Below are 23,622 nucleotides of genomic sequence, written 5' to 3' on the forward strand. Positions count from 1 at the left end.
TTGAATGTATTAAATAATCACACAACACACTGAAAAGATTAAACAAAACAGTCGCACTAAAAGAACTGAACTGAAGTAGTACACTAAAAGAACTAAACAGAACAGTACAATAATGAAACAAAAATAATAACTATGAATTAAAATGTCTGATACTTTGACTTCTTCACTCACTGAATGCACTTCTCAAACTAATTTGTCGACCCTGATAGAACTAATGAAAACAGCACGTGGGAAATAAATTCGAACTTTGTTTACAATATTGGGTCTTATCGCAGTAACTCGATATCGACGCATTCGACGCTGCTCAGCAGCGGTTGCTAGCTGTCTGCCGTCAGCCGATGCACAACGTAAACATAAGCTAACAATTTACCTTTATCGAACTCAGAATACTACATTATAGCACCTCTTTGGATTTGTCTTAGTGCCAGCTGTTACTTTCTGAAGAAAAAAATATAGCATTCCATTTAAGAAAATTAGTTTGACCTTCAGATCTCCTCTACTACTCCACCCACAAGAAAACAATTATTACTACATGATGTAGCCCGTCCTACCAAACAACTTTTGTACAAACACATTTTTAATAACTGCAACTCCTTCCGAGATATCCTGCTGTACTCACTTAACCGGGACACCCTGTATAAAAACTAACTTATGAGAATACTGATTTTCGAATTATATTTCCAGAAAATTGGTTAAACTGGGGTTTTCATTTTTGTGTTTTCAGTAATCACCTTGCGAATTTTTGAACAAGGAAAAATTTAAATAAAATATTACTAGTTAGAGTTTATGTAAAAATTGACTTATGAGAATACTGATTTTCGAATTATATTTCCAGAAAATTGGTTAAACTGGGGTTTTCATTTTTGTGTTTTCAGTAATCACCTTGCGAATTTTTGAACAAGGAAAAATTTAAATAAAATATTACTAGTTAGAGTTTATGTAAAAATTGACTTTTGAAAATGCTGATTTTCGAATTATATTTCCAGAAAATTGGTTAAACTGGGATTTTAATTCTTGTGTTTGCAATATAAAAATTTGCAATATAAACATACATGTGGACAGCCATGATGTTAATAACAAGATATGGCAAATGTTGCTCTTTAAAAGGGTCTGACGAAAATTGCTATGAAAAGGAATCGAAAGTTTCCTCGGGGTTACTTTTGCAAGAATGAACGGTAATTATTGGAGTTTATAATCGAAATTATTGCTTTAATGCATCGAAGAAAGTAATATTATTACAATATGATGGTGCAGGCCTGGAATGTGAAAAATCGATTAATAACAAGTTCATTCGGAGAGAATAAAAGTTAAAACAATTGCAATAGACATTTGTGATTTTTGTGGTAAGGTGAAAGACGATATGAACTTGAATTTTGAAATGAAAATCAATTTCTCCTGTGTGTTTGTTATGAATTATACATTGTAGGTAGAAATATATTTTTACAAAATGTCCATACTGACACATTTATGTTACATATTTACGAGAAATATATTTATTTGGCTATTTGCAATGGAAAGCCTTTCGAATTTGTTTTTGACAAACTAAACAACGTATATACATAAAACTTTGTAGGCTTATTTATATACATTGAAACGACATTCATGAATTTTTATACATCGTCATCGCCAAAACTGTGGTAATTATTCACCCAGGGAGCAAAGCGGTTAACGATATTCCTCTCGGATGACTCACACAAGAAATTATATCGAGTTAAAACTTTTCAAACTTTTTTAATAAATTTTGATCTGCTAATCGTGCAAGTTCATAAATAGTTCATAAACAGTTTTAGAATGGTACAGTTCAAAATTGTCATACAGAGTGAATTTTATTGAAACGTATAAACGGGTTGTCATTTTTTAGAAATATTTGAGAAATGTCATGTAATAGTTTAATGTTTGCCCAATTAAGGTGTTCCAGAAAATGTTACACATTAAAAAACAAATATTAATTTACTAAGCCATAGATTAAACACAATTAATTTATGTATTCATTATTCAGACTTCTGCAACGAAATCATTTAATAATTTATCTCTTAACAAACGCGTAACATACGTTTCAATGCACAATTCAATGTATACGTTCTTGCGACGGATTGTTTGCGATGACAATTGCATTGTGCACATGCTTTCTGTGGAATAAACATCACCGAAACTGACAGTTCAAATCAATTGTTTAAAATTTCATGGGACTGTCATGAAAACCGTGGAATATCAGGTGTCTAAAATTCAGAAACAAGAAAAGCGGGTCGGTATTTTCTAAATATTCGAGTGTTTCGCATCTTTGTGGATTTACGTCAGTCAATGCACATGTATCTCGAATAGTCGAACTTTTAACTTTTTTTTTAAATTTTCATTTTTAGTTTTGACCCACAGTGTTTCCACTGTGTTCATTTAACTCTGTGCTTTCATATCTTGTGCTTTTTTATTCGCACGAAAATTCGCGAAAAAAAAGAGCGACAAGAATATCTCATACGCATTTACCGTAAAAGTGTAAGGCGATTTCTAACGCTGCCAAGCAACCAATATTATTTTTTGCAATTTAATTAAAACAACAAATTTCGATAATCTCTAATATTGCAGAGAATGTTATCGATTCAGAGAGAAAACTGAATTTCGTGAAAATGGAATGTAGGCGACCAAAACTTTTTAGAATGAATTACAAATTAGAGTAAAAAAATTTATCTAGAATATTTCGAAGAATGTCGTCGATTCAGGTAGAAAATTAGATATCGTCAAAATGAAATTATAGATAATTGAAACCTTTTAGAATTAATCGCGTATTACGTTCATCTCATTGCGGACATAATTATTCGAACAAATTACTTTAAATCGCCTTTCGGGTCGAATCAAATTTTTATCGCACGGTTTTACCGAATGGTATTTTTTCCTTCTTTTAATCTAAATCTTAATACAATACGAAGTCATCCGAAATGCTTTAGATGTCAGATTGGAACATCTTTTAATACATCAGAGGCGTAGCCTTCGTTCGCGACGCGATATTAAAACGGCGGAAGAATAAAGATCAGATTTAGCAATAGCAGGTCGTTCCGATAGAAATGTAACTTCCGTAAAGCGAAGAGCTTGTATTGGATTCAAAGTTTTTAAACGATAATATTAATTTATTAATCAACGCTGTAAAATCTCCGAAAATCTGTATGCTATGCAATTCTACAGCAGCTAATACAGTTTCACACGATTCTTAATATACAGAAACTATTTATACAGAAAATATACCAAAAATAAATGGGCATATTATTTTTTAGTAATTTTTTTTATAATTTGTAGTAGAGACTTCTTGGCTCACTTTCATGTGACGTCTTCCTGTTACTTTTATTCGGAAAATATGATTTTGGCAGAAAAAAATGTAGGACACTGTATCTACATATATACATTGTTCTACATATACAGATTATTGATCTATTTTATTTTCTGAACGAATAAAGGAAACGACGTGATCTTTGTTTAAATATAACAAAACACTAATACAAAATACCAATACTTGTAGATTGTGTGGATTTAGAATAAAAATATGTAGGTAAAATTTAGTTGAGAAAAAAATTGAAACGAATTTGGAAGTGTCAATATATTTTCAAGTCTACATGAAAGAAATTTTGATTTGACTCTTGCTTCTTATAATTTGCAAAGAAATTTTATTTTGATTAAAAATCTGGTCTATTAATTACATATTTCTATTATTCAATAACAGAATCGTACAAACGGCAGAGAAATCTAAAAGTACAGTATTACATGGTTAATTAAATTTTAATTATAATGAAGCATATACCTGGTGGGTGAAGAACAATGAATTTAAATACACTACGTAAATGTGATTTGCAAAGGCCGAGAATGTAATTACACTGTCCTTTTCCTTTGTAACGTTTTTCCATTGTTGAAATATCTTGATGAAAGATTAATGCTGGAACTGTATTCCTTGTTTTGATTTTAAAATAATTTCGTCATGAATATAACAAAAACAGTCCGGCTGATTTATACACTTCCGCGAGATTTTATCGATTTAATATAGAGCGATCTATGTCTTAATTATGTACTTCGATCAATAAAATCGATAAAAATAGTCCCATTTACATAGTGTTTGGACTTATTTTAATCGGAAGAATCTTGAATGTCCATTGGTATTACAATTATAAAAATAAGACAACAATTACTGAAAATAAAATTTTCCAGTCACCGCATTGCTGCGGTCAATTTTCTTTCTTAAGCATTTCCACAATGAAATGTGAATATAACTCGTATTTTTATAATCTTTTGTAATGATTGGCACCCAAAAAGACAAAAAAAAAATGTATGTAAATAGTAAGCAAAGACATACATGAGTGGTACCAGCGTCGACTACGCATAGCGACGGCCCTGGCGAGTCGCGAAAAGGCTGCTATGGCCGTCTGGCGCGAACGCGTCGCGCACACGCTGTCGATTAACATTTTCTGATCCTTCTCGTACATTAAGGGAACCAAATACTTTTCGTGAATGGTTTCTTCACCAGAAATGTCTGTAGAATGCATTCCTGTATAGTAAATTCCTGCTAGATAAAGGATTTTTCACATAAATACAAAAATAGAGCGTACAAAGTACCCGCGTCGGCACATTTTCAAACTTTAACAACCATTTACAACTATTAGGAAGTACATAAAAATATAATTGACTATATGAATATGTAGAGGAGAGTCCCCTCTATCTCTTGACTCAAATTTGAACTTTCTCGCGTATTTAGTTTTTGCGTAACACGTCGTTTCGTATCAAAATCGGGCATTTTTACAAAAACCAAAATTTTTCGAAAACGTTGCGTGATGGAGCAATTCTACTTTCAGATTCGGTTTTAGGATGACAAAGTGTATAAGAATCACCCAACAGGTATTGCAAAATTTTTTTGGTGTTGGACAGTGTTATTAGACTGTTGCTCTATGTGCAAACTAAAATTTTTCAAAACCGTAAAACGCATTTAAATACTAAATTTCCAATTCTGGAAAAATTGTCCATATCTAACTTGTGGTAATGTTGTAAAAGACCATCGGGACCAACCCCTTTGGGACACCCTGTATAATACGTTAATAATGCAAGTAGGTTAAGAATTTTAACAAGCAGAGAATAGTGCAATATTTATCATCTAACGGGTACAATTTGGTGTAACTATTAATTTTTTATGGGAACGTAAAGTCCGTTGTGATTAGGAAAGCGTTCGATTCCGATGTTGCAGGGTTTCCGAAATATTCTAAGTTACTGGGACAAGATGATTTTGCGCTGTTGATTTAAATACGAACGGAGTGGACATTGAGCGATGCAAACACACTTTAAAGGAGATTGACGCGGCGCTACTTTCAATCGCGAAGCTGTCGATAATATCGAAACAGGTTGACGACCCGGTGTCACCGTTTGGTATGTACCTCGACCCGCGAAAGCAGTCGTAATCACGACATTACAAATGACATGAGATGTTCCGATGCCACTGAAACGAAGGCGAGACATGAATTTAAAATCCCCCCCCCCCCCACCCTCTTTCTATGAACACCACTATGACTAGAAGAATCATTACCATAATGATACCACTTGTGCTGTCGTATAAAGTTGATTCTATTGGGTTAGCGGAAAAGTGACATTGCTTTCGCATAATGCTAACGAGAACGGCGCCACACGGCCGATTCCGTAATTCTTTCTGGCAAATGAGCTCCGAAGATACACAGCGGCACCGAAAACAAGCGAACAGTTTTCCGATATTCGAAAAATCGTCGAAATTGTTATCATTTCGTGAAAAAGAATGATTGACAGTAAAGAGTAAATCGTATGTCAAGTTGTAACGGGTCGTTCGTGAAAAAGGGAAGTCATTCAATCTTCATATTTATGGTAGATTTGGTTAAAAAAAAATTCTCCAATGTTTCCAGAGACGTTTCAATTTACAGGATTTTTGAGAACAGATATATGGCTTCAGTACATCTTGGACGGTACATCTTTCATTCAAAGCTCAATAAAACGACCGAATGAAATCGTATAACAGGTTTTAAGGGACCGTTGTAAAGGAGAAGTTTCAATCTTTAAATTTATGGTAGATTCGGATAAAAAATTCTTCGGTGTTTTCGGAGGAGTTTCAATTTGTAGCAGTTTCGAGAGAAAACATGTGTTCAGTACATCTTCGGCAGTACATATTTCATTCAAAGCTCTATAGAACGACAAAAAAAAATCAAATAACAAGTTTTAAGGCTTGTTGTAGAGGGGAAGTTTCAGTTTATAGAACATTCAGTCACAAAAAATTTGTTTACATATTTTTACGGAACTTCCAATTTGCAGTATTTTCGATGAAAGTGTGTTTTTCTCGAAATTTTCTTGTACCCTCCCACCCACTCTATCATGCAAAAGCGTTTTGGAGGAAAATTAACGATGTATGCGTAAAGGATTTATGCTTTGAAAGGAGTCTAAATTTTTAGTCGTACTACTCAATTTTTAAGAAATTATGGCAATTTAACAATCTGAATGCCACGTCTCCCTAATCTCCCTAAATTCATTCAATGTGTCAAATTTTATTAGCATCTGAAAAATGTAAGAAGGTTCGAGAAAGACTCGACTAGCTTTTCGACCTTTTCAACTAGCACTACTTTTGTTTTAAACAGCTCATTAAAATTCTATAAGTATAATATAAAATTCAATAAGTATAAAAACCAGCATAAAGAAAAATTGTGTATAGTCAAATAACCCTCCGTATGCTATGCCGGAGTCATTCGTGACCCGTCGCGGTAGCGGTAGGGATAAGCTCGAGCGACCGTCAATATGTACATACAGTTTTATTCCGTTACAAGACGACGCTGTTTATTCCGAAATAAAAAAATCGCTAACCCTTCTTTTTCTTTTGAAGTTGTTCGCTCGACACCGCTTAGTGTCAGAACGAGAGGGTATGTCACATTCTATCGTTTCCCAACGAAATATATAGTGGTGTACTTTATACTTCTGCCGCTACATTCGAAATACGACGAAAGGCGGGCCCGAGCCATCGTCTTATATCGGAATAAAACTGCATTAGCGACATATCGGTGTCAGTCAAACGTGACTCCGGCATAGGCCTAGAACTCGCAGAAGTCCGAAGGTTAATATATTTCTTATAGCCCAAACAAGGTAGTGTATTAATTTTTATCAATACAATTTGTACATGTTTTTTCAACAGATTTTTTCAGTGTGTTTTAGATTAAATATTTGTAAAGTGTAATTTATTGTAAGCGTAATTGTTTACGAAGTCTCTCACGGAGTCTTTCACTCTTCGAAACGTCTCCCGAGTTGAAAACCAGGGATCAAGAGTTTCCATTGAATTATGCGGCCGATTTTGCAGGAAAGCCCGCAATTTGAAAGGTTACGTCATAAATTTCAAGAAAACTGAAAGAAGAGAGACATTATCTAGATACAGTGAAGAAAGTTCTTTTCTTCTGCGGAGCAGCTGGCTACAATATATCTTTAAAAATTAATTTTCCGCGCTCGCACTTCGATTTTTTCTCTGATAACGCGGGGGTAGCTTCGGATGAACGTGAAGAGAACTTCCCCTAAGGCATTCTTCCATTTGAGAAGTCTTGCTGAAGACGAAATAAAGGGAACATGTTGGCAGACGTCTATTTGTCAGTACGTCGTGAAACTTTCACGAAGGGCTGTACGACAGACAATGAAAGTAAATCTGTTTCTGAAAATATTACTATTAGACAGCGGATCTTTATACTAAATAAAAATGTGCTGCATCAATTGCAATAAACAGGAGTCAAATGGAATCGTACTGTCTTCAATAATTGTAATATGTTCAAAATAAAATATTGACGTTGTTGAATTGATTTAATCCTTCTACCATTAATTATAATAATGTGTTTTCATCAGTCAAATAGTTTCTATTATTCAGTCTTCAATGTGTGAATAGTTTCATTTCTAACATATAATGTTCCTCCTTCAAAATAACTTTATTTTGGTTTTGATTCTTGTGTAGCAAAATGCCCACATTATAAAAAAAGTCCTAAATTATTCAGTATGTAAACTTTCTTTTGAAAAGTTTTTCTCAAATCTTTAAAAACACAATTTAATTCTTTTATCTACAATCCGAATGTTAATTACGGATGAATACCTCCTTATTTGTTTATGAGATTGAATGCCATTGTTCTAGATTAAAATTATATTTTTGACTACCTCTTTTACAATGTTTTCAGAAATAATCGTACACACATACCTACTAAATAAACCGAAAAGGACTTATAAGATGGAATTTAAAAATCATGTTATAACATTTTGTGAAAGTTTTATACATTACTAATTGAATCATTTACTTTGAATTGATATACAGAATTATTCAGTTTCAATGGTTCCTCTACTTCGCAATCTAATTGTATGTTTATAAAATCCCAAATAAATGTCATATTCTTCGCATAAATAACTAAGCAGTTGAACAATTTATTCAATGTTGTGGTGAATTGTTTTCAATTGTTTCATAACAGTCGGTTGTTACATTAAACAATTTCACACGTAAAGTAATTGTTAGTGTCTTAATATCTTGTCCAACAGTGCGTGTACTTTTAACCAAAAACCAATAAATTTAACAAATGGTCCTGAAGCACACAAGTCCGCGGTAATATTAACTCCAACATTAAACATTGTTCTTTTTTCATTTAAGGACAGTTTAAATTTCGAACACGGTTCGAAACCCGTTACGATATCGATCCCGAGTAGATCGAAACAGTTTCGAGGAACCGTTATTTTCTACAACAGCGATAAAGGACAAAAATCGGTGAGCATGTCGATTCTGGTTATGGTTCCATAGTCTCTCCTTATATCGATTCTAAATCGGCTTGGAACGACATCGAAACTGAATTGACAAACGCTGAAACGTTTGTTCGCCCATAAAAGCTGTAACGTCGTTGCGGATTTTTAATAACTGTTTCATTCGAAAGCTACGAAACAGTTATCAACAATGTTTTTTGGGATGTCAATCCATAGTTTTCGGTTCTGTTTCAGGCCATTTTTAAAAATCGGTGCAGCACGTTTACAAAAGCAATAATAAATAATAAATAAATAAAGGCCAGAAATATTATTCAGTCCTCCGACTCGTTGGTTTATTAATTAAAATAAAATGCATAATATCTAATAGATTGCTTGTAGAAACACCTGACAATTTAAATGCAAGCTGATAGAAATTGCAATTAATTTTTAAGTGAATTATCGGGGCCGATGCGACCCCACTCAAATTTATGCTAATAATTATTTAATGTGCAACGATTAATAATATAACTAGACAGCGGATCTTTATGCAAAATAAACATTTTTCATCTGAATTAAAAAAAACTGAAGCGAAATAGGAATTTGTTTCCTTTCTTAATATATTTAATAGGTTGAAAACAACAAAATCGTATCACACGAGCTAGAAAAGAAATATTTATAATGAAGTTTCATGATTTATCGTAGGCGATGATTACAAATATTGTTTGATGTGCTCCTAGATGTAACGAATTTTTTTTCGAAAGGATTGAAGAGATTTTTTACTCGACACCATGTAGGGCAACGTAACGAATCGACTGACAAGGGGGAGGGGGAGGGGTCGCCAATTTCGATCAACTTTTTTTGACGAATGTGAAACAAAAGTATAGAGACACGTATTCCAATGTTTGGAACGGTAACACGTACTCCAATATGTGAGCGTAGTAAAATGAAAACATGCTCTCATTCATATACATATAATAATACAAAAAGCACTGTCATTATACAGAGTTATCATTCGAATATGCAAAATATTCATGATGCCATTACTAGACTGCGGATTTGATGCATTTTTCACAAAAATAAATTGAACACATAAAATAATGGAAACACATCAGAAAAAAATTAAGAATTCTGTTACATTATTTTTTACTCGTTAACATATTAAGGGAACAAACAAATTTCTATTCAACTCTCGTCTTTCACATGCGAAACATCTATATTTTTTATAATGTCAACAGTCTTGTCATTACAATATATAAAACATGTATCAAGCCGTTATTATCGAAAATTATATTATTGTATAAAGTAGTATAGCGCAAACTCTGAAAATTAACGCAGATATTTATAATTTGCGGTGAATTAATTATTCTATGACTAAACAAATTATTTTCCCAGATATCGGAAAGTACTAATATTTGCATCATAAATTGATAATATGTGGTCGGAGATACACCTCAGTGTTATGCAGTGGCTCCAGAATCTATTTGCACATCTGACTTTCCGATTTTCGTGAATTGTTGATACTTAAACAATTATAATTTCGTTAAAAGGAGCCGTATAACAATAACCTGAATCAATTTTAAAGCTTGAAAGTAAAATAATGCCTCTACTTTTGCAATTCATCGTTTTCTAAGATGTTTTTGTATGATTCAGCGAATGGGAAATTCATGACATATTTGCACGTTTTTTCTACAAATGCTCCCAAAAATGTTAGAATTAGATTTATTTTTTTCAGGACTGTATCGTAGATTTTTTTTAGTTATTTTATAAACAGAAATGAGAAACAAGTTGAGTCGTGTAAAAGCCTAATATTATTGTAAAGTTGCGAGTTCATTTTTTACTCAAAGCTCAATGAAACGACCAGAAAAAATCGTACATCAATTTCTACGAGAACATTGCATAGGGAAAGTTTTAGTCTTCATGGAAGATTTATTATAAAAAAAAAATTGTCTAATGTTTCTAGACATTTCAGTTCGCAGTACAGTAGAATCTTGATCTAAGAAGGGAACATATTCAAGTTACACCAACCGATTTTTATGAAACTGGCAAATAACAAAAAAAAAAAGAACCTAAAACATGTATCCTCTATTTTGGATCCAAGATTACACACCCGAGCGAATGGTTGGCGACAAAAAAAACACGTGTCAAATATTTTTCGAAAAACCATGTCTCACATAAGTTTCATAAAAATCGGCTTCTGTAACTTGAATATGTTCCCTTGTAAGCCCAATCCTCGGATCCGTGCTGTGATATAGATCATGTAGGGCTACTGTTTTCTTGTGACCGCGTCGACAGCGCGCATAAACACGGACAAACAAATACAATTAAAATTATATCGTGTTCAGTGTCATTTTAATCAGAAATATGCCACGAATAAGTTAATGAAAGTCCTATAAAAAATTATGGAAAATAAAGAAGTTTTGGAATTGGATTAATAGTGGTTCACACTCTTGCCCCTCGCGGGGTAGCCCCCCCCCCGGGAGGCAATAGGCGAATTGACTAAGATCGTGTAGCTCCATTCGGCTTAGATCAAGATTTTACTTTTTAGATTTGCTTGAGTATATTTGTCAGGTTGTCCTCTTTTCATCGTGCGGCTTTTCATCAGACGCAGAAACGTTATGCTTGTTTTCATTAGTAAACATTACGCTGGCTCTACACGTTTCGTCTCTAGAAGAGTATTCTTTCGCAAAGGTTACATTTTTCTCTCTGTTTGCCTTGTTTAATGTGGAGCCTTTTGCAACTAACCCCGCCCCGTGGTATCCATTTCCTTTTATCGACTAAGGATGAACTCGTTCCCGTTGCTTTCTACTTTTTTTAATAACTCCGTAATTAACTGTGAACACACACTTTTGCGGATTACTTTTCACTTTCCCGCGTAATTATACGATTGTTCAGCAATTTAAATGCTCATTTACCCGCGCGATTATTATACAGTAACTTTCAGCTACGCCGCAATAGTTGCTGACGGAACAGACGGATCTAGCGGCTCCGCTCGTTATACGCCGTGCGATGGTCACTACATACCAATATGACGGCACCCTTAACTGTCAAAAGCGATGAAAATCACACGTATTTGCGCACGCATAACTTTCGAACTAGTGATCGGATCGGATTTTCGGCATTTTATCGCCACAATATACAGGATTATATAAAAAAAAAAACGTTAAAATTTTCCGGTTTCCCGTGGTAAAGTTTAACCTTAAATATAATTGAATTGAATTATTGTATCTTTAAAGTACATTTTGAAGGTACGCTTAAGGATACAAGGGTTGATCACCTTGACTATTTAAAAAGGTGCTATGTTTTAATGTCAACTGAAATGCACGGAATAATCATGGCAACAGTCAACACGAGTTCTTCAAAACATTAAAAAAAGAAAGGATAACTCGTGTAATTTTGATTATTTTGTCTTTTTAAAAAAATAATGGACGTACTTTAAATACCTATAAATACGTGTGCAAAATCCAAATGCAAAATGTATGTTATTTTTCCTGAAAAAAATTCCTAAAACTTGGTGAGAGAACGCCCTCGATAATCAGACTACTCCTTTAACGCTGATCCACAGGATCGACCGTGTACCATAGCCATTATCCTACCACGGGATGCCGGTTCGTCAACGCCTGAAAAATATTCATCAATTGCTTCCCTACTTCCTCGTCCGACAAGAATCCTTTCCCATCGAGGAGTTTTCTCAACTGTGAGAGCAGACGGGAGAAAGTTTGGCGAATGAGGTGGATGTGGCAATAAATCCTGTTTTTTCGTGTATAAAAAATGTCTTTATTTTTAAAACTTAACACTTAACAATATGTTGCCTGCTGAATTAACGTTGGGCAACTATTTTACAGAGCCAGTGATCTGGAGCGGTACAATATTTGAGTATTTTTAAATGGGTTTCGAGACAATTCTCCGAATGATGAGATTGTTCTCTCCGAATGGTGAGATTGTTGTCTCCGAATGATGAGACAGTTCTGACTGTTCGCGAATTGAGACTGTTCTCAGAGTGTTTAGCAGTTCTCTCCGAGTAATGAGATGGTTCTGATTTTCTGTCCCGGGGTCCGTTCGCTGGTCACCTCGGTGGTGTCAAGAAAAGTTCCTAATTTGGGGGTAAAGTCTTTCCTATTCGCTGGTTGACTTGAGGGAGAAGAATCTTCCGGGACAGCCCTCACCGGTGGAGGAGGAAGTCTCCACCCACAAGTCAAACCAGGAAAATTGCTGTAACGAATAACAGGACCCCGGAACAGCCCGAGTAAATAGCCTAAGTGGCTCGCGAACGAATTTATGACCCCTTAGCTTGGGTCCGGTGACGAAGGCTAAGGACACGCGTACATGTGGCTCAAGAGGGGTTGCGCTCTTAGCCTGGTCGACGCTCGTGCGGGCTATAAGGCCCGCTTTGTCCGAATCCGGGACCTCCGGTACATTGCTGGTGGTACGCGGGGCGAGGGTTTCCCGGATTGACTTTATGGCCACTTTCCAATGCCATCAGCTAAAAAACCCTCGAGTGGCGCATGGCCACTCGAGCATTAGCATTCTTCTAATTTTCGAAGGACGGCTTGAAATCGGAGAAGGGCTTCATTTATGGCTTTCAGCTTTCTTACTTGTAGCTGTTGCCTCGCGACGATTTACTATATGCTGAAAAACTCGGTGGGAACGAACATGCTCTCCCCGTTGAACTGTACGCATAGTTCAATGAAACGAATCGGATTATCTAATGCCCTATGATGGCAGCGCGAATGAGATAAGAATATAAATAATATATTAAATAAGACGAATAAAATATGAAAAAACGCAATCGAACGTAATTATAGGATTAAGCGCTAAACGAGTAAACGATTAATATAATACGAGTAAATGCAAAAGAAAAATAAATGATAAAACGCATAAAATCCTACCGCTAATATAACTACATAAAATGAAGATTTACGTAATTATATACGAACGAATGATAACGCAAAGAATAAAGGAAGAAACGAGTAAAATTAACGCAATTGTTCATGAAATTATTCAATTGGTATCGGAAGCAATCGGAAGGGGGGCAAGCTGCTTCACATTTCGTTTATATACACCATTACTGGTTTTAACTGTGACAGCACGTATGATGTTGTCGGCGCCGGGATGGATCTCCAAGATTCTTCCAAGATTCCACTGGAGTGGAGGCAGGTGATCGTCCTTCAGGATGACAACCGTGCCTTCCTGGATGTCGTGGGATCCCTTCATCCACTTGGTCCGGGTTTGTAGTTGGTGGATGTATTCCTTGGACCACCTGGCCCAGAAGTCCTGCTTAACCTTTTGTATGTGCTGCCAATTTGACAGCCGATTGCTCGGACTTGCGGTGAAGTCAGCTTCAGGCACACTCGTTATCGCAGTACCAATAAGGAAATGGGCAGGAGTCAATGCTGCGGGGTCGTTTGGATCGGAAGAAAGAGGAGTCAATGGTCGGGAATTTAGGATTCCCTCGATTTCGGTTACGAACGTGGCAAATTGCTCATACGTGAAAAGCTGATCACCGACAACACGCCTTAAATGATGTTTGAACGACTTTACAGCTGCTTCCCAGAGTCCGCCGAAGTGAGGAGACAAGGCAGGCATAAAATGCCATGAAATCTTTTTGTCAGAGACAAATCGATTGACCCTCTCATCCTCTCGTAGAACTCTGTGAAGTTCGTTCAATTCGTTGTTGGCACCTACGAAATTAGTGCCATTGTCCGAATAAATGTTACTACAAATGCCCCTCCTCGCGATGAATCTTTTCAAGGCTGCTAAAAAGGCGTCCGTAGTTAGATCGCCCACCACTTCTAAATGGACTGCCTTGGTGGAAAAACAGATAAATACGGCAACGTAAACCTTAACGCGCGTCCGATTTCGATGACGACGTTCTTTGATATAAAACGGTCCGCAAAAGTCTGTTCCAACGTTTGAAAATGGTCTGGATTCGGTAATGCGCGTGGTGGGTAAATTACCCATTAGGTAATTTGTCGTTGGTGGGCTGAATCGAAAGCATTTGATACAATTCCGGATGATTTTTCGGGTAGTGTTCTTACCATCGATTGGCCAGTATTTTTGTCGAACGTTGTATAGGGTAGAAGTCAATCCAGAATGACAATTTCGAATGTGAATATCGCGGATTATCAAATCGGTTATGTGATGGCTCTTTGGCAAAAGTATTGGATGTTTTGTGTTGTATTCTAGATCAGAATATTGCAGTCGACCACCTACGTGAAGTATCCCTTGTTCATCGATGAACGGGTTTAGAGATAATAGTTTGCTCTTAGGATTCAAACCGGCCTTTGATTTAAGAGCTGCGATCTCCTCGGAAAACGCGTTTGTCTGAGTTGACTTAATTATGATTTCGTTGGCGCGTTCTAATTCTTGAATGGAAATGGATCCAGTTTTGCGATTTGTCGGACGAAATCGTAAACAATATGAAATAATTCGGCGCAGACGGTCTATGCATGAATACCGTAATAACAAATCGAATGGTTGCGCACTGGTGACTGTAAAGCATTGTATATTACGCATTTCAGGCGTTTCTGGAGGAGGCTCAAAGCAAGATGCTGGCCATAGCGATTCGTCAGTAGCGAGCCAATCTGGTCCGTTGCACCAGATTTTGCTATTTATCAAAATCCTGGGAGTTGTGCCGCGTGATAACAAATCCGCAGGATTGTCTGAAGACCGAATATGTCGCCATGCGAGTATGTTTGTTTTAGTCTGAATTTCCACAACCCGGTTGGCCACAAAGGTTTTTAATATGTTAGGCGGTTTATGCAACCAATGTAGAACTATGGTAGAGTCTGTCCACAAAATCGTCTCGTGAATTTTGTGGTTCAGACACCTCGTGATTGAATCGTATAGTGACGAAAGGAGGACAGCCCCGCAAAGCTCCAGACGAGCTAAACTGATGGTTTTTAAGGGTGCAACGCGTGATTTTGCACAAAGAAGTCGTACCCTTATATTCCCCGATACGTCAAGGGACCGAATATATATGCAAGCCCCGTACGCCCGCTCGCTTGCATCGCAGAAGCCATGCAGCTCTAATCGTTTGACTGAGGGTTGAGAGACATGTCGCTCAAACTTTAAACCTTCCAAGAGGCTGAGCTCTTCTTGATAATTTGACCATTCAGTCTGGAGGCTCATGGGCAACGATTCGTCCCAATCGACCTTCAATTGCCATAACCGTTGCATTAATATCTTTGCAACGACTGTGACTGGACCGAGTAAACCTAACGGGTCAAAAATCTTCGCGATCGTTGAAAGAATCGTCCGTTTCGTATATGTATGTCGTGGCGTAACGTGAACTTGATAATTTATTGAATCGTCCTTCGGATCCCATGCAATACCTAACGTTTTTACTGTGGTGTCGCCGAAGAATTTTGGATGAATGTCTTCTTCGGAAAGTCCGGATAAGAGGTTTGGGTCGTTTGATACCCACTGCCGAATGTTTAAACCTCCTCGTTTTAATACTAGAATAATGTCGTTACGTAGTCGTAGCGTCTCGTCATAGTTATCTGTGCCGGTTAAAAGATCGTCTACGTATATGTCCTTGGAAATAACCTCGCAAGCCCTTGGGAAATGTATGAATTCCTCAGATGCCAATTGTTGTAAACATCTGATGGCTAAATATGGTGCAGAGGTTAAACCGAATGTTATTGTGTTGAGTTCGAATGTAGTAATTTCGTTTTTGTTATTTCTCCAGATAATCCTTTGAAATTGACGATCTTCAGGACGTACGAGAAATTGGCGATACATTTTTTCTATGTCACCTGATATAACATAGGTGTGCATCCGAAAGCGATTCAATAAAGTAAAAATGTCGTCCTGTATGGTCGGTCCTGTATGTAGCGAGTCATTTAAAGAAATCCCGGTTGTGGATTTAGCCGAACCATCGAATACAACTCGACATCTTGTGGTCGAGCTGGTGGGTTTGATGACGGCGTGATGAGGCAAATAATACCCGTGTGTGTCTTGGTCATTTTTTACCTGTGTCATGTGACCTAAATCAATATATTCGTCCATGATTCGATTATACTCGGTCCTGAGTTGCGAGTCGCGAGTAAGTTTACGTTCCAAAGACAAAAAGCGATTTAGAGCGTGCGTACGGGATTCGCCGATTAGCTGCTTCTTCTCATTGAACGGAAGCGCTACTATATATCGTCCAGATTTCAATCGTCTGACTGTCCGTTTGAAATGGGACTCGCATTCATTTTCTGAAGGTGAAAAATACGAGTTATGCGGTCCCTCTTCAACCTCCCAAAATTTTTTCATATCAAATTCCACATTTGTTAATAAGGTTTTGTGTGTTTCGCGAGTTGATGAAACCGGTGCATTCCCCCCGATGATCCATCCGAATTGTGTCTTTTGCAGTATCAGATCGGACTGTTGTTTAGAACCAATCTCGATCTGACCTATGCTAAGACACGCCAAAGTTGTTCCGGTACCGATTAACATGTCTACATGTGACGGCCGATGAAAATGAGGATCAGCAAGTTGTATATTTGATGGGATGTGCAATTGCGATTTGTTAATTTGACGATCGGGTAACTGACTGGAAATATGTGGAATAATGAAAAAATTGAGAGTGCGATTGAATCCGTTAATGCGCGATTTGACCTTTATTCGTAGCGTTTTGTTCGTTACCGTTTTTAGCTCATTCAACACCTCGATGTTCACACTTCGTTCCTGACTGATTATATTTAATTTTTTGGCAAAAGCCTCTGTAATGAAATTCGCATTTGAACACGTGTCGAGTAACGTACGACACTCGAGAGGCCGATTGTTACAGTCGAAAGCGTGTACAATTGCGGTGGTCATGAGATCATGCGTAGAACCGTCTGTCAATAAGGAAGTGTATGGGAGCTTGTGTGAAACATCGAGATGCTGAGAAAGTCAAGAACTGCACCCGGGTTTCGGGCTGTCGGCACGTTCTTCTCTTTTTTGAAACTGTGGTCTCGAATCTTTGTGCAATCTGGTGTTGTGTGGTAAATTGCAAACTCTACATTTACTAGCATTGCACTGTTCAGCCGTGTGTCCTGGAGCTAAACAATTGAGGCAATGCTTCGCGTTTTTTACTGCTTCTATCCGTTTGTCGACATTCATTTTATCGAAGTGTTTACACTGAAATGTCTTATGATTTCCCTTTTCACAGATTGCACAAGTCGATAGCCGTGTTGTGATTGTCGCGAAGGTCTGTCGTCGATTAAATTTAGGGGACGATGGCGGAGAATATCGGGTTCGAGTTCCCTGATTTTGATGTACCCGATTAGCTGTCTGAAGCCTTGTTACGGGTCTGCTGGGAACATTTCCTTTCGGAGACTGAGGCATCGGTTCGTCCTCTCTCGATTGATGCGATGCGATATGTAGATATTTAAAAACGTCTAGTAATTTTGGCATTTCTGTGTCTGAAAGAGTATGTTCCCAGTTTTTGCGCGTGTCCCTTCCCATACGGGTTACTAAAATACTGATTAGGAGGTCATTCGCGATATCCTCCCAAGTCCGTCCTAACGCTTGAAGGGATCTGATGTGCAGTTGCATATAGTTTACCAAATCTCGGATTGCTTCCGACGAATCGTTTGACATGCTTGGGGTATCCCTCAATAAAGCCGCGTGTCGCAAAACTAATGCGCGTTTGTTATCATAAATCTCCACTAAATGATTCCACGCGATTTCGTAATTCTCGTCGCAAATAGTGAAAGCGCTGATCGCGGTTTCAGCCTTGTCTGTTAATGAGAGTTTTAAGTAATTTAATTTTTGAATGTTACTCAGTCCGGACTGAGAATGGATCATCGTCAAGAAAGCATCCTTGAAGGTGATCCATTTCTCCATTCGGCCATTGAATTTTGGTAAATCTATTTTTGGTAATTTTACATTCATCTGTGCGGCCTTCGGATATGTTTGACTTTCGTTTGTATTTTCATTATTCGATTGTTTGTCCGGAATGACTTTGAATAAAGCTTGAACTTCTAACGCGGCCGAAAGAACGTCGTCATATTGGTCGATTATTTCCTCGCGCTGTGTTTCTATTTTATCGTAGTCATTTGTCAGGAGAGCTAATTCATCCTGGTTCTGGTTAAATTTATCAAATAATGTACGTAGGCGAATGATTTTTTCATTGAGCTTTAGTTGCTCTCGTGTGGTATTTTGAAATTTCTTTACATAGTTGCTCAGTGATGTCATCTGAGCCTTGAAGTAACAACTTTTTTGGGAAATCGCGCGTATTAATTGCCTTTCGGTCTGCTCCTTTTCCGAATTTGCAGATGCCATTGTTCAAAACCGAATTCGGGATCAGGAAAATCGAGTAAATAGAAGGAAGGAAATTGGTAATTCAACAAACGAGTCTACCTTTGGCTGAACTAGTCTTCGTAGTCGTCAACGGCCGAATAGGTGCAGGAGACGTCTGGATCCGCAGTATACTGGAGGTTCCGCTTCCTGGTTGTTTTTCCTGGATGTGGTTTTCGGGTGTAGTAGCCAACACCAAACCTTTGGTTGATGTATTCGTCTCTGGTCCGTATGCTGCCAAAGACGTCTGGTCCCAAGGTGTGTTTGCAGCTTCCCGTAGAACCGATTTTTTTGCACTTGTCACAGTATGAAGCACGTGACTTAATGTCTTTTAAGTTCTTCACTAGTACCGCACTCCGAAATAGTCACTGAATCCGGCTCGAAGGACCAAAATGTTTTTTCGTGTATAAAAAATGTCTTTATTTTTAAAACTTAACACTTAACAATATGTTGCCTGCTGAATTAACGTTGGGCAACTATTTTACAGAGCCAGTGATCTGGAGCGGTACAATATTTGAGTATTTTTAAATGGGTTTCGAGACAATTCTCCGAATGATGAGATTGTTCTCTCCGAATGGTGAGATTGTTGTCTCCGAATGATGAGACAGTTCTGACTGTTCGCGAATTGAGACTGTTCTCAGAGTGTTTAGCAGTTCTCTCCGAGTAATGAGATGGTTCTGATTTTCTGTCCCGGGGTCCGTTCGCTGGTCACCTCGGTGGTGTCAAGAAAAGTTCCTAATTTGGGGGTAAAGTCTTTCCTATTCGCTGGTTGACTTGAGGGAGAAGAATCTTCCGGGACAGCCCTCACCGGTGGAGGAGGAAGTCTCCACCCACAAGTCAAACCAGGAAAATTGCTGTAACGAATAACAGGACCCCGGAACAGCCCGAGTAAATAGCCTAAGTGGCTCGCGAACGAATTTATGACCCCTTAGCTTGGGTCCGGTGACGAAGGCTAAGGACACGCGTACATGTGGCTCAAGAGGGGTTGCGCTCTTAGCCTGGTCGACGCTCGTGCGGGCTATAAGGCCCGCTTTGTCCGAATCCGGGACCTCCGGTACATTGCTGGTGGTACGCGGGGCGAGGGTTTCCCGGATTGACTTTATGGCCACTTTCCAATGCCATCAGCTAAAAAACCCTCGAGTGGCGCATGGCCACTCGAGCATTAGCATTCTTCTAATTTTCGAAGGACGGCTTGAAATCGGAGAAGGGCTTCATTTATGGCTTTCAGCTTTCTTACTTGTAGCTGTTGCCTCGCGACGATTTACTATATGCTGAAAAACTCGGTGGGAACGAACAAATCCTACTTCAATCATTCGTTCATTTTCGCCACACAAACGACATTTGCACAGTGTCCCGATTTGCTTTGCTAGAGGATGATTTCCTTTTCGCGAAATATTTCCTTTATGGATAAATAAAAGTGTATTTTCTATCAAATAAATTCTATCCTCGGAATTAATTCGTTATCATTAGATTGAGGATATTCATGCGAAATAAAAATTTTCTGCTTCAATTGTGAGAAGCAGGAATCAAATAAAAATGTATGTCCTATTTTAACAGCTTTAATAGATTGAAATTATTGTAAGAATATTGTTAAAGGCTTCTTAAATTATTACTGTTTTATATTTTGTCCGTTGTTGCCATAAGTGCATAAAATTCGCAATCTAGTCATCATTATCACAATTTTGTTTATAAATCGTCCTGGTGTAACATATTATGGTAACGAATGTCAAATACCTCAGCTTAAATTGTGAATATTTAATGCTACATAAATAAACATGAATAAACAAAACTTATTTAAATAAATAAATCTATGTCTCTAAAATGTTCACTTAATTTTATTCAACATATTATTTCTATAAAATCTGAAAATGTTATTTATTGTATACTGTAACAATTAGATCAATATCTCAACAAATTAAGGAAATGTCAAATTGTGGTCAAATAAGATCTAATTAATTATAAGTAAAAAATGCTCAAATTTTTTATTTAATTTAATTTAATACGACTACACATAGTGTGCATTCGCACTTTAATAGTCGTAACAAATGTTTGAATAAATAAATATACATAAGTAATGGATAAACAAATGCAAAACAGTAAAAGTATTCAAAGAATTGAAAAAAACTGCTGCGTTATTTCTAGTATATTTAAATTATTAAAAATAAAATTAAATGTGTATGTAGCTCTCGTGTCTCGCAATTAATACAAACACTTTTTACTTTGCATAAAAATCCGCAGTCTAGTAATAAATATTGTTTCAATAATCTTAAATAAAGCACTTTTCTATGTATTAAATAGGATCACATCATAGCGTTTTTTTTTTATGATAACGAAAGAGTTCGTTTTTTGTTGATTGATTTAGTTTCGTTGTTTTTCAAATTTCGTAAATTGTAAGTAAAATCGACTTTTCGATTTACATTTCCATTAAACAATTTTATGTTCCTCCTCAATACCCGAACAGATTTTCGTTAATCCTGTTTTCGTAGGCTCTAAACTTTTATAGGCTCTAGGCACTGTGCCTAAGGTGCCTATTGGATGAGGCGGACCTGAATGCAAGACATAAAGAGACGCGAAATAATTTTGCAGACAGTTTTCCCTTCCCATTTCTTCGATCAATGTGTGAAATGTGCATTCTACCGAGGTGCCCGCGGCGCTAATAATTTCAGAAACTTTCAATCGACAGCCCCCTTAACACCTTAACGCGGACATTTTCCAACCACTTACGATGTTCCTATATTTTTGGTCGTTCTATAGATCATCTTGTTTTCATGATGTTCGTTTTCCTGTACAGATTACGCGGTAAAAAAGTGTTTCCTCGATATATGTCCAAAACACGGGTCTAGCCAGTGACATATATCTGCCAGGAGATACTATTCTTTCATCCACGCCGAACGTGGAGAAGGACAGCGAAGATCTAGTGCTGGGACTTTTATCGGCGAGGCATTTGGGACATATATAAAGTGAATACTGTACTTCCAAAACAATTAAAAACGAAGAAATGGATCAACTCTAGTTTTTACTTTCCCATGGATATACGTTACTGTAATACGTTTTTTTAATATCAATCATTAGTTAACCATCGTTAACAGACTACGAAAAAACCTTTTGATCGAACAGCTCCAGGATGAAATACAGTGCATTTCTCTATGTATGTCACCAAGGCCTGCATAAACGTCGCGGGATTATCCCCACTACCGCGGGGTACACCTTGTGAGGGCTCCCGAAGCTCGAGATATATCGATATATCGAGAATTCACTGTACTGTGATAAATATTTTGGAACTGTCAACTCGATTTCATTCCAAAAACTTTTTAAGCGTAGGATGCGCCGTAAACATCTTGTGTTCAATTTTCTTTGAACACCAATACAAATGTTTATTTTGATATACTGTAATAAATAGACATGGGAGATTTATGAAAAATATAATAAAAGCTTTACGCATCAATCGTAAGAGGCGAGAGTTAAATAAAAAGTTTCCTCTCCCAGTAATTCGAATAAAAGTAAAAGAAATAAAATGGCAGTATTCATAAATTCTTCTGATGTTTTCACTTGTCTTGCGTTTTATCCATTCAGCTCTGCAAAAAAAAAACATGCACGAAATCCGCAATCTATTAATGACATTTCAATGACATGTATATTGTACGCTGTCTTGATTCTGCGAAAAGACTAAATTGTCGAAATTTTATGGAAGTTTCCGAATAAAATTAAAAATTGCAATTTGTTTTCTAAATATATTACATTAGAAATCATAGAGAAATTATTCGGCAAAATGGAGTAAAAGTGTTTACATCACTTATGAGGTTGGATAAGGAAAGAGGATGGCAGGAGAGGATGCGGAGGTCAAAGGCAGGAGTAGTCTTAAGTTAGTTATAATCTTTGTAAGCTCTCTCTTTCTTTCATTTAGTTTTAGTTTTATCTCTGGTTTTAAGATGTATATATAGAATAAGTAGGTATAAGCGCTAGATATAAGAGATAGAAATACGATAACTTTAAGTTAGAAATAAGGTTAGGATAAGACCGGCGTGAGAAGGAAAGGCGAAAAAAGGAGCGGGTGGTATAAAAATTGTAACCCTGAGGGGAATCAATAAAGTATCTGATCTGTGTTTACATCACTTGTGTAAAATATGACTTGATGAACCATATTTTGATTCTTTGAAAAATATAAATTGTCGAAAGAAGTTCTCGAGAAGACCTAAAGTTGCTTTTCATTTTCTGAACATATTGCATCACAAGTCATGCAAAATTCATTGGATAAAATAATGTAAACGTGTCTTCATCCCTTGCACAAAACATGATCCGATCGTCTGCATGTCGCTTATATGAAAAAAAATTAATTCTCAAGTTTTTAAAGCAGTTGTAATTTCAATAAAACATGTAAAATTCCACCACGAAAATATTACGATAATATCGAACCGTTCCCAACATTACGTAAACCGTTCGTGCTCTTTTCATCATTGTACCATTTTTATTCCGCGTATTCGTTCATTATACATCGGATTACACGTTAATGCACCATAGTAGAACGAAATACGCAACGTCGAAATAGAAAAGCGGGAAAATATTCGTCTGAACGATACGCCCTGACGTTTTCAACGTAATTTCGTGCGTGTCCGTTAAAGAGAGTGTCGT

General features: G+C 36.9%; 1 protein-coding gene across 1 annotated transcript; it reads right to left on the reverse strand.

Moving 5' to 3' along the window:
• Positions 1-13,725: 13,725 nt before the first annotated feature.
• On the reverse strand, positions 13,726-17,529 carry LOC143362404 (uncharacterized). Its single transcript, XM_076802522.1, has 3 exons — positions 17,475-17,529; positions 17,124-17,432; positions 13,726-16,925 (listed from the first exon to the last, which is right to left on the reverse strand). Exons 1-3 carry the CDS (start codon positions 17,527-17,529, stop codon positions 13,726-13,728), a joined length of 3,564 nt encoding a protein of 1,187 aa, XP_076658637.1.
• Between the last annotated feature and the right edge of the window lie 6,093 nt (positions 17,530-23,622).

Source organism: Halictus rubicundus, chromosome 2 (genome assembly GCF_050948215.1).
Source record: "Halictus rubicundus isolate RS-2024b chromosome 2, iyHalRubi1_principal, whole genome shotgun sequence".
Lineage (NCBI taxonomy): Eukaryota > Metazoa > Arthropoda > Insecta > Hymenoptera > Halictidae > Halictus > Halictus rubicundus.